Consider the following 21,368-nt stretch of genomic DNA (forward strand, 5'->3'; position numbering starts at 1 on the left):
TCCTTCACCACCTCAGAAGCCCATTGATTAATTAGTGGTTAACAGATATGAATTCTACCATCCTCATTACAGAGCATATTCCATATCCAATTTCATCCATTGTTGTAGACAAGCCATGGAACCGTTATATTTATACTTTCTGCCCTTTATGATTTGGTTCTCAGTTTTCTCTAAAGTTAAATGCTTGTCACAGAGAATAGTTTTCTCTATTTAGATTTCTTCATCAATAATGGAGTACCTAGGATTCTATGATGTCATTCATACTCTTGCCCTATATATTAACAACCTTCTCTTGCTGATCTCCAGTTCTTCATGATATGGTTCATTCCACTTTTTTTTTTTTGTTTCATGCTGTGTTCAAATGATTCGAGATCTTCCATAACCAATGTCTTAAATAATAATCTGCTTACTATTCTCCAGTGGGATGAAGACAATCTAATGAACTCTGACACTATCTAAAGACAGTGCAATCTTATTTCTCATAAAAAATATCTTCACTCCCTCTTGCTTTTGATAATATTCAGATCTTCATTATATAAATATAAATATAATCTTTATTCAATTATTCAAGATTAGATTCCTCTTTTTGAACTAAGTTATACTTCTAGTCTTCCTAGCACAAATAAATCACATCCACAACCTTCTGGGTCCCTACAAAAACTTAGCGGCATCTTCCATTTAGGACACTTCTTGTGTGGTGTGCAAATCCTAATGCTATATTACATATTATACTGATCTCATACATGAAAGGTCGAAGGGCCCATAAGCACATCAGTTCCATGTCTGGGGTACATGTGAGGAGTCTGATAAAAGTTTGACTTTTTTTTTGAAAGTTGCAGGTTGAAGATGTTTGAAAATACTTCTTGACGTAGGGTGTTCTAGAGCAGCGTTTCCCAAACTGTGGGTCGCATGAAATAATGAAAACAAATTTAAAATGTTTTAAGACTAAGTAGATTTTTTTTTATCTTAAGAGAAACATTTAATTTTTATTATTTTTTTTGTTATTTTTTATATTTTAATAGAAAAAATCACACATTAGTGTTGGTTCACAAATTTAATGAATATTAGTAAATATATGCTTATTCATATAAGTTTCATTTCAAAGGTATTCATAAAAAGCACACAAAAAAGCTTACAAACACAAAATCTTGAATATAAATACAATAAATATTATAATATGTCTGTATTATGGTTTTTTTTTTCTCCAATGGGGGGGGGGAATGAAATATTTATAACTATTGCCTTAAAGACCAGTGTTTAAGGCAATAGTTATAAATGATCTTCATGTTTAGAATATCTGTGCACTGCGTGGTTTGTCAAATGTAGGATGAATGCCAAGTACAGCATTATTGTCTGCACAGCTGTGGATAGGATTAGTTGTGATTGAGAGTAAGTTGTTTATGTACATGGAAAAGAGGGTAGGTGATAGGACAGACCCTTGAGGTACTCCTGTATTAGCGGTGAAGCTTGAGGAGAGGAAGTCATCAACCATGACATGTAGTGAAGGACCAGAGAGGAAGCTAGCACCCCAATTACAGAGAGTGGTGGGTAGACCAAGATTGTTAAAATTCAATACAGTAAACTGTTTGAGACAGTGAGGATTTAGGTAATTCTTTTTCCAAAATCCCTGGAAATGTCAAGAGTGACAGCATAAGTTTGCTGAACCTTTCCAATGCACATGTAGAGCAGTGGGTGATGTAAACTAAGAGGTCAGCAGTGGATCTTGAATGGCAGAATCCATACTGGTGGCTGGAGAAGTTGGTTTTAGCACTCATTAAGAAATATTGATCTTTTATTTCATTTTACTAAATGTATAGCAAACTGACACATTAAGATTTACTAGTAAAGCTGGCATTTAGTTTAGTCTATCCATATTATGCTGACTAAAGATGTTACAGCTGACCTGTAGCAAATCCCACTATAACAAACTACTGAAGGGTCCTAACCAAACCCCACAAGCACGGTGCCATGCTAAAAAAATTTCAATACAGTAAACTGATTGAGACAATGAGGGTTTAGGTAATTCTTTTTCCAATATTATGTCAAAATAATTTGTTAGCAAGAATAATCTGTTAGTTTAAAATGCTTGTACATTATTACACAGAGGAAAGATAATGTTTTAAAGAAACTTTTGAAATCACTGCTCCTGCTAGTATAAATTTTAAGAAATTTACATCAATTCAATGATAAAAAGGAGTAATCACAAAAAAATTTAAAATACAACTTTATTTTCACGGATGTACAAACTGGTTCTTATATCGTTACTTTTATACAAATATATATAATACATGTCCTTATTAATTTGTACATGAAATTCAGAACTATAAATTGGTATCAAATACTGTACATTATACTGATAAAAAAAAATAAAAAAGTACAATGACTGAAGTATGTATTCCTATTTCTATATCTACAGTATAAAGACACAGATCAACAATAACCCATATTGGATGGCATAAATATAAGATTCCTAGAAATCTCCAGGAAAGCACACTATATTGTGCAGATCAACCAGTTTTGATTTCAGTGTGGTATATACAGAACAGCAGTTATATTCTATGGATGATGGAAACTAAAACTAAGTGAACATTTAAATTTATCAGTTTCTGTTGGCCAAGATTTACAACAAAATTTACAACAAAACTGAAACTGTTATTTTTCATTAATTTGCATGGCTAACATGTAACAAGCTTATTTCAGTTTTTAGAAGTACAATAGACAATTACAGAGCTTCAGAAAAATTTCTTGAAAGAAATATATAAGCTAATTACATGTTTACAGACAACAGCATAGCTAAAAGTATTTCGTCAGTGTAAATTAGTTACTTTTAGTAATATGCACAACAATAATATCAACTCAGTATTTAAGCTGATTTCTAAGTACTGACATAATTTAAGAATGAATTTTGAGTTTTGAATAAAGGTTTAATATTGATATTTATATATATAACTCTACCAGGTTTCTTATTGTGATTTCAATGCTGATTAATGTAAATGCCATAAAAATAATCTTACAGGCATTTTACATTTGAAATTATTTGAATTTAATATACAATGATAAAATAAAAAAATTATAAATTAACATGTAATATTTGTAACACACACATACACACACATATATATATATATATATATATATATATGCATGTGCAGATTTGAACCACAAGGTAACGGACAATTATCACAGGTGTTGTTTAGTGATGGCTGCATTTTAAAATATTTTACATAAATACATGAATGGAAAATTAACAGTAAGAAGAAAAGAAGGATACAAATTACAATTAAATTAAGAAGGAATGGTTTTAAGTAAAGAAAATGTTAATTCACATTCTGTTAAAAAATGCTGTTTATTTTTCTTCTCTTGTCCTTTCTTCTCTTTAGGATATATGTACAGGGAAAAAAAAATACACAAAGAACCTTCCTTAATTAACCAGTTTTGTCAGATCTACATCAATTTAAAAACTTATTTCTACTAAGTCTTTTAAAGTATATATATATAAGACACATTGTGTTGGCACATTGAGCAAAATATCTTATAGTTTTTCATAAATGTAACTGCAGAACATAATTCTAAATATGATATTGCTTATCATCTTGGAGTGGAACTTTGGACAGGATCTTCAGGATAACGTTTACTTGCTTTTTTTAAGAGCTTCTTTGTTTTATGCACTGTGAAAAGACAGAAAAAGGATCATTTTTAGACAGTTAAAAAATCAGAAATAACAATGCATATAATTTAAAAATAACATAATAGTAATGAAAAAATGTCGTTAACTTTTTTTCTTAATTAGGTTGCATAATTTTGGATTCAAGGCGAAATTGAGAAAGATGCATGTTTTTAGTACTGCTGAAAACTAAGTATTTTTTCAGATATTAATTAATGATATTATTATTATTATTACTTGACACTTCCAGGGAGTCCAAAGACTCATCGAGGGAGAGCATCTACTCTATAACTCTCCATCTTCACCACCCACAATCCACCAACTACAATGAACCACAATTACCACTAGTATTTCACAGACAATCACAAACATCCAAGCTCATGGCGGATTCAAACCTGCAGCCTTTTGGCTGTAGAGTGGATACACTAACCACTTGGCCAACCAGGTTGGCATAATTAAAGATATATTAAGTTAATTTGTTGTAATTTTTTGTTTTCTTATGAATATGTGATAATCCAGTTATTTAGATTTAAGAAAAGCTTGTATTAAAGTAGATATTGCCAATATGGTACCAACATGCAATAGATCATGTTGGCACACCACAATTCAGTCAAGAAGTTTTTGTTGGCTGAGTTGAATATGCGGGATTTTGTTTGGTGCACTACATGTGAGATGTATTTGTTGTGAAAGCTGAAAGATTTGTGGGAGGAAAGTAAGACTGGTGAGCAAATATTTAGGAAGTGTTTTCAGAGAGAGTGCCAGTTGTATGAGGAGAGTAAAACATGCAACATTGGAGTAGAGAACATTGATGAGTCTGGAAAATGTTAGCGTCAGCAGTAATGTTAAAAGTGTGGTGGTGGAAGGTCAGGAGAACAAAGAGGATCGTGTGAATGAAATAGCACACTTATGTGGGGTCATCTTTCACAGGATAAAGCATGAGATCAAAGACTGCAGACAAATGATTGAGCTGAGAAGAGGAAAAAGGAAAATGTGAAGTAAGAACAAGAATGTGTGACTTAGCAAGTATATTGTATAATTTTGTTTCCCTAGTGCAAAAATTAATAACATTAATGAAGCTGTTAGGTAAGGTGAAAGAATTAATAGTTTTGGCTGACAGTGATGACAGAAAGGTGTCATTAGAGTTACCGGAAGAAGGGCAACAATGTGAAGGTTTTAAGTTTGCTGTCATGCTATGACAGAGGTGAGAGGAGGAGGAGGGCAATGATCAGTTGTGTAAAAGGAATTCCTTACATACTATTCCATTCAGTACATAGACTTATGCACTGAATGTGATGGATGGATGGACTTATATAAAGCTGCACTTAAATGGATTCAGAGTAAGTTGTATGGAGTGAAATATAAGTCACTCAAGATATGAAATCAAATAGGCAGTCAATACACATGTAAAGGCAGTTGGAGGCCGAAGGAGATGATACAGTTTATGCATCCTGATGCTTAAGCATCAGGAATAAGACGGAGAAGTTTTTGGTCCATAAATTATTATAGGCTTTAGTGAGAGCCTGTAATTGTATCATCTGCTATCTTACTAATTTGAAACATGATAGAGAGAACTTCAGGAGATGAGAGTGATGGATCTGGTCAATGGGGGTCAGATCTATCCATAACAAAGGTGGCCTGCCTCTGACTACAAAGAATGATCATGTGATCCTCACTTGGGAGGTTGTGGATTCACAAAAACTGTTATTTAACTTTTCTCTAGAAAAAACAACTAAAACCTTTGTTATAAACAATATATTTTTAATCTCTTTGAATACACACACACACACACACACACATGAATACACACTTTTGATCTTTGTGTATTTTCCCCCCCTGTTACTATACTAAAACTCATTCAAAATTCTGCCTATAGGCTGTGAAACAAATTAATATTATACATTAAATGCACTAAGGTTATTATCCTTGAAGAAGTATGATATAGGTTGTATTTTCACTATGTTCTTAGCAAGATACTCTTTCTAAAATAGGAATGTAAGTAGAACTAATAGATTACACAGCATTTTTGCTTATGTACTGGAGGTATCATCAGTACAAAAAATGGAACATACTACACAACAGAATTTTTTTTTTTTTGTTGGAAATATTTTTCTACAGAAATGAATTCAATTTATGCTGATTCAAAGAATTGGCATAAAGCATACATTTTTCATGGTGATTTTCTTTTATTGCACACACCACAAACCGATTGGCATGCAACTTTGTAATTACTGCTACCCAAGTGGATCTCATTGCATATAATAAGGTCATGAAACACAGCGGCACAACCATCAGAAGACTCTCAGATCTTGACAGCAGAGATGGGCAAGAATTCAATTGGACTGCTCTGTGCATGTTGAACAATTGCAGACAGACAAATGATAGGTGTATGAGGACAGATTGAAGGTCTGTGGATTACAAATGCTACTAGAACAGAGTAAAAAGAGGATATAAGATAAAAACATATAAGCTATTAAAGAGGCTTTATAGGAGTGACACAGAAGATTTTTTCTTCTCCAAAACATGGCAGGAAGGGAGAGAAAGGGAATCCAGGAAATTGCAAAGGAGTGTGGTAGCAAGGATCAGATTTTATTTGGATGGAACAGGTTTCTGGAGGCAGTTATGAGTGCTTTGTTGGTGAATCAGTTCAAGGAAGGGTATAATAAATATTAGGAATAATGTGAATAATAGCTTGGGTCCCCCATGGTGAGTCTTTGATTCACCGATTGAATGATTTGTGGTTTTATGGTGCAAGGGTAGTGAAGATCATACTGCACCAGGACACAGGTTACAACAATACACATGTGTTGATAGATAAATAAATAGTTACAAGGAGATAAAGTAGTGAATAATATAAATTAATGTTTTGGAAAAAGTCTAAAAAAGTCATGTAATCTGTCGAAGTCTGATAACATCTGGTTGAGTATATAGGACTTGGTCAGATAAATAAAATGTCCTTTTTCCTTTCATGTGATGTGCTTGCACTCCACCAGAATATGACTAATGGTAAGATGGGTGTTGCATTTCTCACACATAGGCAGGTTGCAAATAAGAATGTTCAAGATGACTATCACTCATGCAGAACTTAGCAAGAACAACTTCCTCTCTCCTGTTCCTATATTGACTAGACTGCCGATGCTTAATTTCAGGCTTAACCTCATGCAATTTGTTCATCAGTGCTTCCTGTCAGGAGTGTTGCCACTGGGCAATTAACTTCAATTTTATAAACTGGGTGTAGTCAGTATAAGGGACTGTCAAGCAACATGTCGAAAATGCATGAGCTGATCTAACAACTGCATCTGTGATGTCATTTCCTTTAATTCCAACATGGCTGGGAATCTCAAACTACCACAACCGAACATCAAAATTAAGATGTCTTTATTTTGTACAAGAGGTGTAGCACCTCACCAAGCACTGGGTGTGGATTATACACTTTTGGTAGGAGTTTACTTTGATATGCACAATTACTCTATTCCAGTGGGATCTAGTTGGAGATTGTAATGTTACGAAACACAGCAGCACAGCCAACAGAGATCCCTGATCTTAAACCATCAGTATAGATGGGCAGGAAATCAGAGTGGGCTGCTCTGTGTGTGCACTGAACAATTGAAGGACGATAGATGAGGGTTGCTCCAGCATAGTGTAGCAGAATTTTGACAGACTCATAGCGATATTTTGTCTTTTTTGGTTGGCAACACTGTCAGCAACAGTCAGTAACCAACAATAGAATGGCAGATTTGCAGCTGTTTATCAGAGTTCCTGATTGTGAGAAGCACAAAGAAAATCGTGTAATATTTTTATGTTTATGTAGGCCTACTATTTCAACTATGGATAAATACATTGGTACCTTCTTTAAACGGAAACATAGCTTGGATGACAGTGATAATACAAAATGAGTTTGTAATAATAGTTTGTGTGTAGTTTCTGAAGAGAAAGAAGTCTATAATGAATCCACAGAAACAAAGGATTCCCATCTGTTGCAATGCGATAATATTAATACATTGAACGAAAGGAAAGATTTGCAGACTTGCTGGACACTTGACCAGTGGATAGCATTCAAAGATAAATACAACTGGTTATTTTGTAAGTACGGAGGTTTGGGGCATATAACATGAGCAGAGGTACAGACCCTAGGCGCACGTTCTTCACATCAGGATATAGCATCAGAGTGGATAAATGGATTAATACGCATTAAAGTGGAAGAGTCTAAACCACATATATGGGCAACCCCCGGCCCGGATCTGGCCGTAATCTATTTCAACAAAGTTTGTCTGATTCATGGTGGGAGAAAACATGGTGTGTTCTACTAACTCACATTAAGCTGACATCATATGACTTGCGCAAAATGCACTATGTTTTCTCAAACCAAGGTCTCTTTCTCACTTTGACTAGCGGTGTGTGTGAACGTGTTACAACATGTCAGTTCGGTACTTGCATTGATGTTGTGCTTTGTTCAGTGCCTGCATTGATGTTATGTTCTGTTCGGTGCCTGTGTTGATGTTGAATTGTGTTGTGTTCAGTGCCTGCGGTGTAGAAGACAGTTTTGTTTGATAGTTCTGAATATCGCTTATAAATTTGGGACAATGTCAAGGGTTATTGCAAAAAAAAAAAAAAGTAGATGCAGAGAATCGTCAATTTCAAGACAACTGGATGGAGGATTATTATTCTGAATAAAGGTTTGCCTGTATGTTTGCTGTGCAACGAACCGTATCCGTCAACAAAGAATACAACTTGAAGAGACACTTTATTTTGAGACATGCGGATCAATGTTCAATAAGCATAGAATGCAGCACCACAGCATTGTCAAAGCCAGCTTTGTGGTAAGCGAAAAAAATCGCTAAGCATTCTAAGTCATTTGGTGAAGGAGAATTTATCAAAGAATGTCTACTGGATGTTGCAAGTATAATATGTCCTGAAAAGAAAAAAAGACTTTGAGAATATTTGTTTGTCGAGACGTACTGTTGTCCAACGGATAGAAATTATGGATGATGATATCAAAAAAAGTTTAAAAGAGAAGATTGCTAGAATGGAAGCATTTTCAATTGCTTTGGATGATAGCACCGATGCCTCTGATACAGCACAACTAGCAATATTTATTCGAGGAGTTGATGCGGATTTCAACATCACAGAAGAATTATTGGTGCTTCGGCCGTTAAAAGGAACTATCGGTGAAGATATATTTGAAACAGTCAACACAGTCTTCGAGAGATTTGGGCTTAAATGGAGTTCACTATCTGGCATATACACTGATGGAGCTCCTGCAATGGTTGGTGCACAGAAGAGATTTATTGGAATAGTTCATGAAAGAGCAATAGAACTACAGATCCATCCAGAAAATTTAACAAATTCTCACTGCATTATCCATCAACAAAATCTGTGTGCAAAATCGATTAAATTCACAAATGTTATGGAAGTTGTAGTAGCCAGTATTAACTTCATTAAGTCACGTGCACTTAATCACCACCAATTTAAGGAGTATTTGGCAGACCTATTTTCGGATTATGAAGATGTGTCTTATTATTGTGAAGTGAGGTGGTTGAGTAAAGGTAAAATGTTAAAACGATTTTATGATCTGAGAAAAGACATTGCAGATTTTATGGACATAAAAGGAAACACAATTAACCAAGTAAAAGATGATGAGTGAGTGTGTGATTTAGCATTCCTTGTAGATGTCACTGGATACCTAAACAAACTGAATCTTAAATTGCAAAAACAAGGACAATTGGTTCATGAACTGCATGGACATGTCAAAGCTTTTTGTAATAAACTAAGATTGTTGGAAAGTCAGGTAAGAGCTAAAAATTGTTATCATTTTCCTACTCTAGCAACTCATAAAAATATCCCTTATATTTGTTATGGAAATGAACTGAAGGAACTAATATAGCAATTTGACACAAGGTTTGCCAACTTCAAAAGCAAAGACTCCACATTTGCTATATTTGCTCGTCCAATGGATGCTGATGTAAATAATGTGCCAGAAAACTTACAGATGGAACTTATTGAGCTTCAGGCGGATTTAGCGCTAAAATCACAATTTAACAACATTGCTTTGACGGATTTTTATAAATTTTATTTGGTGGAAGAAAAATATACAAATTTACGCACCTTTTCAAGAAAAATCATTTGTCTTTTCGGCAGCACACATATGTGTGAACAGTTTTTTTCGAGGATGAAATACAATAAATCAAAAATTTGGACAAGAATAACGGACGAAAACCTCGAAAATTCTATGCGATTATCCTTAAGTAATATTAACGTCAATATTGATAATCTCATAGTTGAAGTACAAGGCCAATCTTCACATTAAATTGTTATGTCATTCATTATATTATAAAATATGAAGTAGCAACTTGTTTTAATTCATTTAATATTAATTTATTTTATTTAATAATTTGGTCTGGTCCTTGACTCGGAGACAGAATAATAATTTGGTCCCCAAGCTAGGAAAGGTTGCCCATGTCTGGTCTAAATAATGCCAACAAAAGCAACTCAGAAAGAAAATTCACAAATATAGAGGTACCAAATCTCACAAAAGTGCAGAAGCAATTATTAGTAGTAAAAGTGAGAATTCATTGCGACACATTATAGAATAGAACTTTTTAACTCACGAAATCAAGTGTTGTGTATTTCGCACTGTATAATTATATTGCAAAACTTAATCGTCCTTTTGTAGATATCCAAAATTAATTGATCTTCAGATTCTTAATAGGTCAGATGTGGGGCATGCTTTACATAGTAATGTAACATGCACTGAGATAGTGAATCATATTGCAAAACAAATGAAACACGCTCATATAACCTAATGTTATCTTAAATTGAATTATCTTTTAATATGCTAGAAGTATTATGTTAATTTGTAATTTTGTATTTGTATCTGTATTTAATGTTTTTGGTGGCGTGGAAGAGAAGGCCTGATGGCTTTACTCCACCTGAATAAATAAATAAATAAAATTTTCAAAAGTGTTGTGACAATCTAGAAAAAGCCTCACATTTATGATCCTTACTTTAAGGGCCCCAGAGCTTATTCGTTTAGAATTTAACCACTGTTTAATAGTAAAGAAGGTCACACTTAGAGCCTTGTAGAGCCCCCCCCCCCCCTCACCTTCTTGCTGATATGGCCAGGATAATGTGCTTCCTACTTGGACTTGAAAGAAATGGCTGGAGAGAGATTTTTAATAAACACAGGAAGGTACCCCTCTCAGACCAAGATTAAATAGGTTTTTTAATATGCCATATCTCCAGGCTGTGTCATAGGCTTTTTCCATGTCAAAGAACACTAAAATCCACATGTTCTCATTTCTTAAACATGTTTCTAAACGGACCAAATGGTACAAAGTTGATTGGTTTCTATGAAAGCCACAATGTAGGTTTCGTAGACACCGTGTTGGAAAGAAGTTTGTTGCTTTCTAAGTACCAGAGAAGCCTTACGTTTACCGTTTTTCCCAAAACCTTACAAAGACAGCTAGTCAAGGCAATGGGATGATAATTGTTGGCCTGGGAAGGATCATTGCCTGGATTTGGGAGAATAGCAATGGCAATTGACTTATGTCAAGAGTCTGGAAACTCTTCCATTGTAAATATAACATTATATATTAAGAGAAGAAGATCCATAGAAGATGATGGGAGATGTTTTGTCATCTCGTAATGGGTATCATCAGGGCTAACTGCGCTAGGGTGAGAAAGGAGAAGTGCTCTTTTTAGTTCTTTCTTAACAAATGGCCAATTGTATGGCTCAATCTCCTTGGTACAAAAACTTAGTTGCTGTTTCTTGACGTTCTTTCAAAATTAAAAAATCAGGATAGGAAACTGTTGTGAGATTCTGGCAAAATTTTCTCCCAAAGTGTCTGCAACAGCTTTGGGATTAGCAACAATACATCCATAATGTTCCAAGGTAGACCCATGGTGATGCCTGAGAAAATAATACTTAACAGAAAATTTACAGAGAAGAATGGAGAAATCATATAAAAAAGAGGGAACAAGAAAATTTTCCACTATATGCCAACAATTACAAATTATCTGAAAAGAGAAAAAGAGATCCAAGTAACTCAAGAGAAACATTGATTAAAGCTAACAGCTTAAAGTCTGAAGGAAGAAGTTACTTCATCATGAAATAACATCATTAAGAAAGTGAGTTAAAAACCAAATGTTTACATGGCCCTGTATAACTAGTACATACGCTTCTTTTCTGGTGCAAATTACAGCCATTCAGTTATGATCAGAAAACATCAAGCTTTAAAAAACTAAACATCCAAGAATTAAATTAATATTAAATGCAGATTGTTATGTTCAAACCAACATAGAAACATTATTACCTGAGATTTCCAGGTGTTTTTTTTTTTTTTTTTTTTTAAATGTTGGGCCTATATACGAGAGGTTGGCTGGTCAACCCATAGTACGTTAGTACTGTATATGGGCAAGGACAAGTCATTATCATACATTACCTATGCCAGCATTCTATCAATGCATTCTCATAAACTCATTCCAATAGATGCATACACCACTTCACCAGGTGAACTGTTCCACTTACTCACTGCTCTAGAAGAGAAAATTCTACCTCTCATTCTTTTCTTAACCTCACACAAACTTTCATGGATATCCTCTGTGTCCTCTCCAACTTCCATATAACAAAAAAATTCATCACACAATACCCTGTAACAACCATTCAGAAGTTAATAGACCTCTATCATATCACTTTTCTTTCTACTGTCCAGTCCTGTGCTGTCCATCTTTGCACCCTTTTCGCAGCTTTTTGATCCCTCTCCAAACTCAGGAGACCAAATCTGTGCACAGCAGTCCAGGTGCAGTCATATAAGTCATTTTGTCTTTGCAAAAAGACAAAAATGACTTCCTTATCCTTTGTTTGTTCAATATCCCAATTATCTTCCGGGTTTGTATTTGCAATTTTTGCTATGCAACCTTGGAACTTCAAATTCCTATCCACTATAGTTTCTCATAACATAATCCTCCCATATAATATGCCACTGGATGTCTCATTATGCTATACTAATGTGCATAATTTTACACTTAGTAACACTAAATTGACAGCAATTATCATTTGCACACATTTCCAGTCTATTCAAATCATTCTGAAAGTGCTGGATATCAGCAGCATCTCTGATTGTCCTTCCTGTTATAGCTTCATCAAGAAACAATTCCATATATCCTAACAGAGTGTTCCCAATATCATTGACATACAGATTGAACAACAATGGTCCAAGGACTGATCTCTGACACACCACTGGTCACCTTAAATCTGGAAGATTCACACCCACCATATACTTCTTTCCATCAACCACTCACTTAACCAAGTCAATAGTTTATATTTCCATCCTATTTTCTTAAGTTTATGCAACAGTCTTTCATGTAACATTCTATCAAATGCCTTAGCAAAGTCCAAGTGTATTATAGCATACCCATTCCCTTTATCCAACTTAGTCATAACATTATATATAAAATATGAGCCAATTGCTAAACCACGACCTCCCTTTAGTAAACCCGAGTTGTTTCTTGCAAAGTACAGACTGCCTGTCAGCCCATAAACAGCTCAATTATCTCTTTTGGATACAAGTTAAAAAGTTAACTTCTCTAAAATCGTCACTACCACTCCAGAGATACTGATAGGTCAGAAGTAAGATATATCGGTTTTTGCACTACTCTTGTACAATGGAACTACATTTTTTACCCATTCGTGTGGTATCTTTCCTGATCTGAAACTCATACAAACATGTCGAGGGTCTAGCCAGTTTGGTTCAATAATTTTATAGCGTACATGATGATATTTCATTTGCCACTACTGCTCATCCAGGTTACACAACAGCTCTTAAACTTCATTCTCATATACCTCTAGCTCTTCATGCAATGTATTGGTAGCACCATATCACATATACCTGGTTGATTGATCTTAGCAAAGTGAGCACTCATTATTTGAACAATCTCATCTGATCATGACCCATCTCATGACTACTGTACCATCTGCATTCAGTAAAGTCATTCTTACACACTTATTATTTCTTTTACTTGCAGCATAACAATAAAACTCTTTTGGATTGCGTTTAGTCTGCACAGCCAGTTTCCTTTCATATTCTGAGTTAGCTTTCTGTACAATACTCTTAACGCTTCTGAACTGCACTTTATATATTGATGACATATCACCATGTGTCTTGCAAAGCACAAGTTCCAAAGGAGTGGAAGAAAGGCAAAATTGTTCCACTTCACAAAGGTGGTGATAAGGTTAAGACAACAAATTGTAGGCCAATCAGCATATCTGGAGTTGTAGTTAAGTTATTGGAGAGGTTGGTGAGATATAGGACACAAAAGTGGGTTGACCAATGGTATTCTTTGTGCTTGTCAGTGGGTTTGTTAAAAGGGAGGGAGGGAGCTGCATATACAGTGGCATACTTAGATTTTGCAAAGGCTTTTGATAGATTGCCACAAGTTGGTCACTAAAACAAAGCAGATGGGAATAGATGACAGAGTAGTGAGTTGGATAAGTGAATGGCTATTGGATAGGTATCAGCAAGTAGTGTATGTATGCAGAGGCATTATCTCAAAAGAGGCAAGTGACTAGTGATATACAACTGTTTGCAGATGATGTAAAACTGGGAAGAGTGATGAGGGATCATGTAGACGTTGTGGCCTTACAGGAGGATTTGAATAGATTGTGTGAGTGAGCAATAGTATGGAACTGTCAATTCAATGATGCCAAGCGTAAGGTTTTGAAATTTAGTAGGCAACAATGGGATGCAAAGTATACACTTTGCAGGAAAATTTTGGAAGAAGTTGAGGTGATAAAAGACCTTGGAGTGGTGGTGGACAAGAATCATCTGAAATTCAGAGGTCACATTGCATAGGATGTGGAGACATTACAAATTATGGCAATGATGCAGAGGACCTTAACTTGGAAATAAAGAGGTTCTGGTTCCATTGTATAAGTCCTTGATCAGGTCTCGTATGGATTAATATGTACAGATTTGTCCCCTAGTTTTCATGGTGATGAGGATATATTGGAAAGGATCCAGACATTCATCAACAAATTCCTGACATATACCCTCAGGGGGTATAAAGGATCTTTATGATAGTCTTACATGAATAGTTACATCATTACTAAATTCCTATCAACAATTTTCCACCAGATCTCTGTTATCTCTCAACATTCCAATATTATCAGATCTTATATTTCTGTCTTCTAAGGAAGGTACTTTTTACTATACCAATCACCTGCATCTGGGTCTTTTCCCTGCTATCCTGGCAAAGAACACTTGTTTAATAATGGAACACGTATAGACCACAGTAATAACTTTAATTAAATAAAGGTACAAATATTTCGTACTGAAAGTAAATGTACATCCTCAGTGTAGAACAAACAGTTAAAGGAATGGAATACAAAGTACAGAACAGTTGGTGGATCACCAAATAAATTGTTGCTGCATGCCAGAAGATTAATTACTAAAATATTATTAAATAATTCTTTAAAGATAATTATTTCATTGATGGTTGCATAAAATAAGAGTCTCCCAAACTTTTGGGGGAGAGAGAGAGACAGTCATTTCGATTTAAATTCGGCAGACGTAAGAGAGCTTCGCAACTTTCTTTAAAAAAAGCGTTCATATTTAAACCTGCATCTGTGGAGAAGACAAGCTTTATCCCACTGGATATTATGATTAGTGTCAATGCTATGTTGTGCTAGACCAGACTTACGAGGTTTCATGTATTCAATATAATATTGATGTTCCTTCATTCTTTTTTCCAGAACGGCCTGTTTGTCCAAAATATGATAAACACCAGCCAATGATAGAGGTGAGAGATTGTCTTTTGTAGATGGCATAAGTGAGAAATTTTGTTGATAGGAAAATATGTGGGAATAAGATGATACTTCTTCAAAATTCTGCCTATAGGTTCTGAGATGCCTGAAATGTAAGGGATTGGAACTCAGCAGTCTGTTGAAGAATCCTGAGGTGTTGGAACATAGGAGTCAATTATCTGTTGGATTTGATTAGAGTTGTAACCATTAGATTCTATTAATCTTTTTATAGTGAAAAGTTCTTGTTGTAAGCTTGATGGAGAGGAGCACACTTTATGTGCTTTATTAATTAAAGATTTGATAATGCCAATTTTTTGAGAGGTGTGATGAGCAGACTTTTGATGAATGTATCTGCCAATAAAAGTAGGTTTTTGATGGACACTTGTAGACAAAGTACCAGAGGATGTATGTGTAAGGAGGATGTCCAAGAATGGTAAACTACCAGACTTTTCTTTTTCCATGGTGAACTGAATGCGTGTGTGAAGGCTATTTATCTGTTGTAGAAATGTGGTAAGTTCCTCTTCAGCATGTGGCCAAATAGCAAAAACATCATCGACATAACGAAACCAAAGAGAGGGTTGGGGATGAATGGATGAAAACAAGGTGTCTTCCAGACGTTTGAAAAAATAGTTTGCCAAAGGTGGAGACAGAGGCTACCCATGGCAGTACCTTCAACTTGTTTGTAGATCTTGTTTTCCAGCTGAAATAACCTGAATGTATAACGAATTCAAAAATCTTTGCAATATCTGGAGGGTATAATAAGTTGACTGTGTCAGCTAATGGAATATTGGCAAAAAAGGAAACAATATGAAAACCGACTAGTAAGTCAGACTCTTTGATTTGAACATCCTTGATTTTTTCAAGAAAATGTGTCCAATTTTTGATGAAAGACCTAGAATGTCCAGTAAAGGCAGTTAATGAACGTGACAAAAATTTAGCAATTTGATAAGTGGGAGAGTCAATACAATTCACGATGGGTCTTACTGGATAACCTTCTTTATGGATTTTTGGGACGCCATATAAGCGAGGAGTTTTCCAAAATGAGTGTGCAGTTTATCCACAAAGTTTTGATCCCAATTGATAACTTCATCAAGCAACTTATTTAATTGTTTAATTTGCAAAAATTTGTTGGATTATGATTGATTTCTTGATAGGTGGAGGTATCTTGTAAAAGGCTGGTTACTTTTCTCTCATAATCAGTTTTATCCATGATCACAACAGCTTTTCCTTTATCGGCTTTTGAAATATATATTTCATTATTTTTTCTTAATGAAGTTAGCCCATGGATTTCAGTATTTGATAAATTACATGGCAGTAACTTGCTTTTTAAAAAGAGAAGCCGCAACATCTAATCATGGTTTATTAGCATCTTCGCTAGAAAGTCCTGTCAAATTACGTTCGATATTATGCAAAAAATCAAGATAAGGAATGCGTTTAGGTATTATGGCAAAATCAAGGCCTTTAGCTAATGCACTAGTTTCAGCGTCAGATAATGGGCATCCAGAAAGATTCGATGTTTTCAATGTTTTTGCTTATTTTTACTTTGTCTTTTTAAAGCTGATTTTCATACCAAATTTATTAAAGCAGTTATTCAGCTTGGTCAGGGAATCTTGCAGACTTGTACAGAATTTATTTTAAAATATAACATCATCTGCATAAAGTAGAGCTGAAACCAACATCGCCAATCTTCATATAAGGTTTAATACCACTTTCTTTCATAATGTGATCCATGTAGATTAAGAATAACAGTGGAGATAATATAAACCCCTGTCACACACCTGACTTAACATCAAACCATCTTCCAGTACACCCTTGAATTCTATATGCTGACTTACAACTCAAATAGAGACTATGTACTGCTTGATATAATGTCCCATTTACACCATATAACTGACCATTTTAAACAACTTTCATCTTGAAATCTTTTCATATGCATTTACTACAAAACTTAAATACAGATCCTTGTTATATTCCCATAATTTCTCAATTATTTGTCTTAAAGTAAAAATCTGATCCTGAAAACCTTTGTTTGGCCTGAACCCAGCTTATTCTTCTCCTCCACAATTTTTCTTTGCCATTTCTTAATAATACTTGCATAAATTTTACAAGGAACACTCAGTAGAGAAATTCCTCTTTAATTTGCACATTCAGCTTTATTCTCTTTTTTATATATGGGTACCATGAGTGAGTGCTATACTCAAATTATCTGGAATTCAACCCTCTGACCAGGCCCTCTGAATTATGCAGTGTAGCCACTGTAATATTTTTATACCTCAATATTTTAGTATTTCTGGTTGAATATCATCTAATCCAGTTGCCTTTCTGCATTTCAGGTTTGTGATAGCTTTTCTACTTCAAGTAGAGATATATATATTCTAGATGGCACTCCTGTTGAGCGTTTTCAACCACATGCTGTCACTGCTATTCATTTCATTTAGCAATCTTTCAAAGTAATTGCTCCATATATGGAGAATATCTTTACCTCAATTTTAATGTCTCCTTTATAATCTCAAATTCTTTTACAGTACTCATTCTCCTTGAGTACTGTAAATTTCTGAGCTTTTCAGAATTTTATTGAAAATTGTACTCCAGTACATTTTTCAATAAAATGTACTGGAGTACATTTTACCACCTACCTGATATTTATTTTCAATGTGCTTACCAAAATCTTCCCATTACTTTTGTTTAGTTAATTTTACACAATGCTTTGCTTTCTTGCATTTTTCTCTGTATTCTCTAAGAGCACAAGGTTATTTACTTGTAAGGAACTTGCGATATCCTTTCTTCTTTTCTTTGACTGCTTCTTTAACTTTCTGAGTCCACCATGAAGTTTTGATTTTTCTATCCTTGCAGATTATCTCACCACATGCCTCTCTGGCTGAATCAATCAAGTTTTCTTTAGGGATTTGCCACTGAATCTCATAGGTTTAATTCTTGTTTTCGAACTCTTTCAGTTTTTCTTGAATAATGTTTGTGTATTTGAGTCTACAGTTCACATCTGTTTGACTTTGATTTGTTTCAAAACTCTTCTTTTGAATATGAAGCTCAATTTTATCCTGCTCAACACTAAATGGTGATCATTTCCTATTTCAAATCCTCTATATACTCTTGTGTCCTGAACCAGTGAGAAAACATCACTGTCAACAATAACATTGTCAATGAGACTTTTCTTATTTGTTATTCCTTGCATCTTCCCTCCATGTGAATTTGTGGACATTTTTATTTTAGAATATGGTGTTAGTAATAACTAGTCCAGGGGTTGCCAAACTTCTTTGACTGTCGACCCCTTCAAGAGTTTCTTGACTTTTTATCGACCCCCTCTATTTTACTATTACGTAATTATAATAGGACAAGCAAAAAAGACGCTTATGTGAGTTTTTAGATTGTTTATTTTATAGTTACATGTTTATTGTATGTATAATATAGTATATATTATTATATTGGCTTAACGTCAAAGGGATACGTTTTTGTTTTTGACGTCCTTCTTAACATTACATATTTGATAGGAGGGATAAATAATATATAAAATATAAAATTTAATTTCAAAATAATAATAATACACTCTTCCTTATATATACGAAAATAAGACTTTTATCAACTTAGTATGCAATTTACTAAAGTTGTCAATGTGAAGGATGTGCTTCGTAACTCTTGACAAGATTAGCAATTTTGGGTTAAAAATTAGTAAATTTCAGCCTTAAATCGCAAACGGAATTCTATATATAGCTTATTTCTTTGTTTTGCTAAAATGGAAGTAACATGGCTGAAACCAGCTTCAATCATGTACGAGCTTGGAAATGCAAGCAAAAAAGGGGAGTACCACTTCAGAAAGTTTGGATATTTTTCTATGACATTTATATTCGTCCAAAAGTAACTTAAAGTTCTATTTTTAAAAAGCCGTCTTAGCTTCAAAATCACCTGACAATTCAACAAGTTCATCTTGTAAGTTACATTCGATGTTTTCAATATCTGCAGAAAATGGCGTGATAATCTAATCTGGAATGTGCATGTTTCAAAATCTGATAAACGCAATTTAAAACCATCACTCAAATTTTGAAATGTTTTGTGTATATTTCTGTTTCATCTTTTACTTCCAATTGCCGTAAATTCGAAAAGTACTGAAAATCTTTTCGTAACAATGATGATTTAAATAAGGCTAATTTAGCTTAGAAGCGTAAAAGAATCGTCCAAGCTTGAATAATCGTGATATCTTTACCTTGTAGACGGATCTGTACGTCATAAATTTTGAAAATAAGTCCGCCAAGTAGAAAATATGATTCTTATTTCTCTTCAGTTCATCACTCAAAAACAAATTAACATCTGTAAGAAATTCTAGGGTTGAGTCGAACAACTCAACAAATCTTTGTAGACTTGCACCTCTAGACAACCATCTTTCTTCAGTATGCAAGAGTAATTGGTTTGATACTTCATCATTATTTTCACAAAGTTTGGCAAGCAATCGCGATTTAAGAGGATGAGTTCTAATTTGATTAATAGATTTAATACACACTCTTAGAGTATCATGCAGTTCATCACTGAGAGGTTTTGCCACCAAATGGTTTCGTTGCAACATACAGTGAATAGCACGTACACTTTGAACTTTTTCTTTCAGAAAGGCAGTGAAATCTCAATAACGGCCCACTATTGCAGGTGCGCCATCTGTGGCTACTGTTGTTATATTAGTAAATAAAATATCATACTTATTTAAATATTCCTGCAATCGCTGAAAAATTGTCAACCCTGTTCCATCACTTTCAAGATATTTTACAAATAAAAATTCGTCAATAATTTGATGTTTGGTTTTACTGTAATATCTTACATAAGCCATAAGAATAGAACTATCGAATGTAGATTCATCAAGTGGATGGAGAACTCACTATTTTTGAGTTCTGATACTACAGTTTTTTCTACATCTTCAGCCATTTCACTAATACGTCTTTTCACGGTATTCGCACTCAATGGTAAGCATTTTAAAACAGGGCCAGAATCTTTTTTCATTATGGTTTCAATTACCTTGATTGCAGGTATAACAATGTCCTCTGCAATTATATATGGTTTTCCTTTTTTTGCTACATTAGAAGAAATATTGTAGGAGGCTCTTAATCCTTGTTTATTGTCAGCTTTGGCAGGTGCTTTCATAAATGATTTTATAGTTGGTCGATGTGTGTATTTCTCTTTCAGTTCTTTAAAAAAGTCAAGATCTTTATCTTTCTTATCGGGATGGAGTCTTTGAAGATGATCTTTCATTTTTGTTGGTTTCATTGCATCGTTACTAAAAGTTTTTTTCTTACAAAGAAGACACATAGGTCCCGTTTCGTTTCTTAATGAAGCAATAAACCCAAGTTTCAAATATTCTAACAAATATTGTCTGCATTTCGTTTTAGAATCTGAAGCTGGTTACTGGGGTTGTAACAAAATAATTAAAATTGAAGTCAGTAAGCAAAAGTAATAAGTCTAAATAACATACCTACTCACGTCCTTCTATAGGACGTGAGTAGGTATGTTATTTATACGTATGTTATTTATACAAAACTACCAGCCCTGCTCAACTCTTCAACACAGAGAAGTTTAATTCGTGAATGAATAACGACTGAATTATAATACGTATGTTGATGAATTTTAGAACATTAACGCTCACTTGTATGTCGATGTGCAGAAATGAGACTGATACATGTAAGTATAAGTAAATAAGCAACCTCACACGTGTTGCAATCTCGCACCCGCTGCGCCATCCGGGCGGGAATCACTGACATCCGTTTACTGGTAAATATGTCATTTTGGCCTACTTGATTGGCCTCCCTTGCTCCATCTTACAGGTCCTATTCATGTCACTGTTCCCATGATTCACTCTTAATTGCATTATCATTCAGGATGGAGGTAATCCAAGTTAACTGAATTAAATATTAC

The 21,368-nt window shown here is 34.3% G+C and overlaps 1 protein-coding gene across 5 annotated transcripts in view; it reads right to left on the reverse strand.

Annotated features, from left to right (window-relative positions):
- Window positions 1–2,207: 2,207 nt before the first annotated feature.
- The window catches only part of LOC150103910 (uncharacterized), a 589,709-nt gene continuing 570,548 nt past the window's right edge, over window positions 2,208–21,368 (reverse strand). For all 5 annotated transcript variants that reach the window (XM_090397176.1, XM_090397175.1, XM_090397178.1 and 2 more), the window contains exon 25: window positions 2,208–3,668. In XM_090397176.1, the coding sequence (XP_090253302.1) occupies window positions 3,589–3,668 (80 nt within the window). In that variant the 3' untranslated portion in view covers window positions 2,208–3,588. The remainder of the gene's footprint in view (window positions 3,669–21,368) is intronic.

The sequence above is a fragment of the Typopeltis vanoorti genome, chromosome 8, assembly GCF_054136105.1.
Source record: "Typopeltis vanoorti isolate ZY-2024b chromosome 8, IOZ_Tvanoo_1.0, whole genome shotgun sequence".
NCBI classification, from domain to species: Eukaryota; Metazoa; Arthropoda; class Arachnida; order Uropygi; family Thelyphonidae; genus Typopeltis; species Typopeltis vanoorti.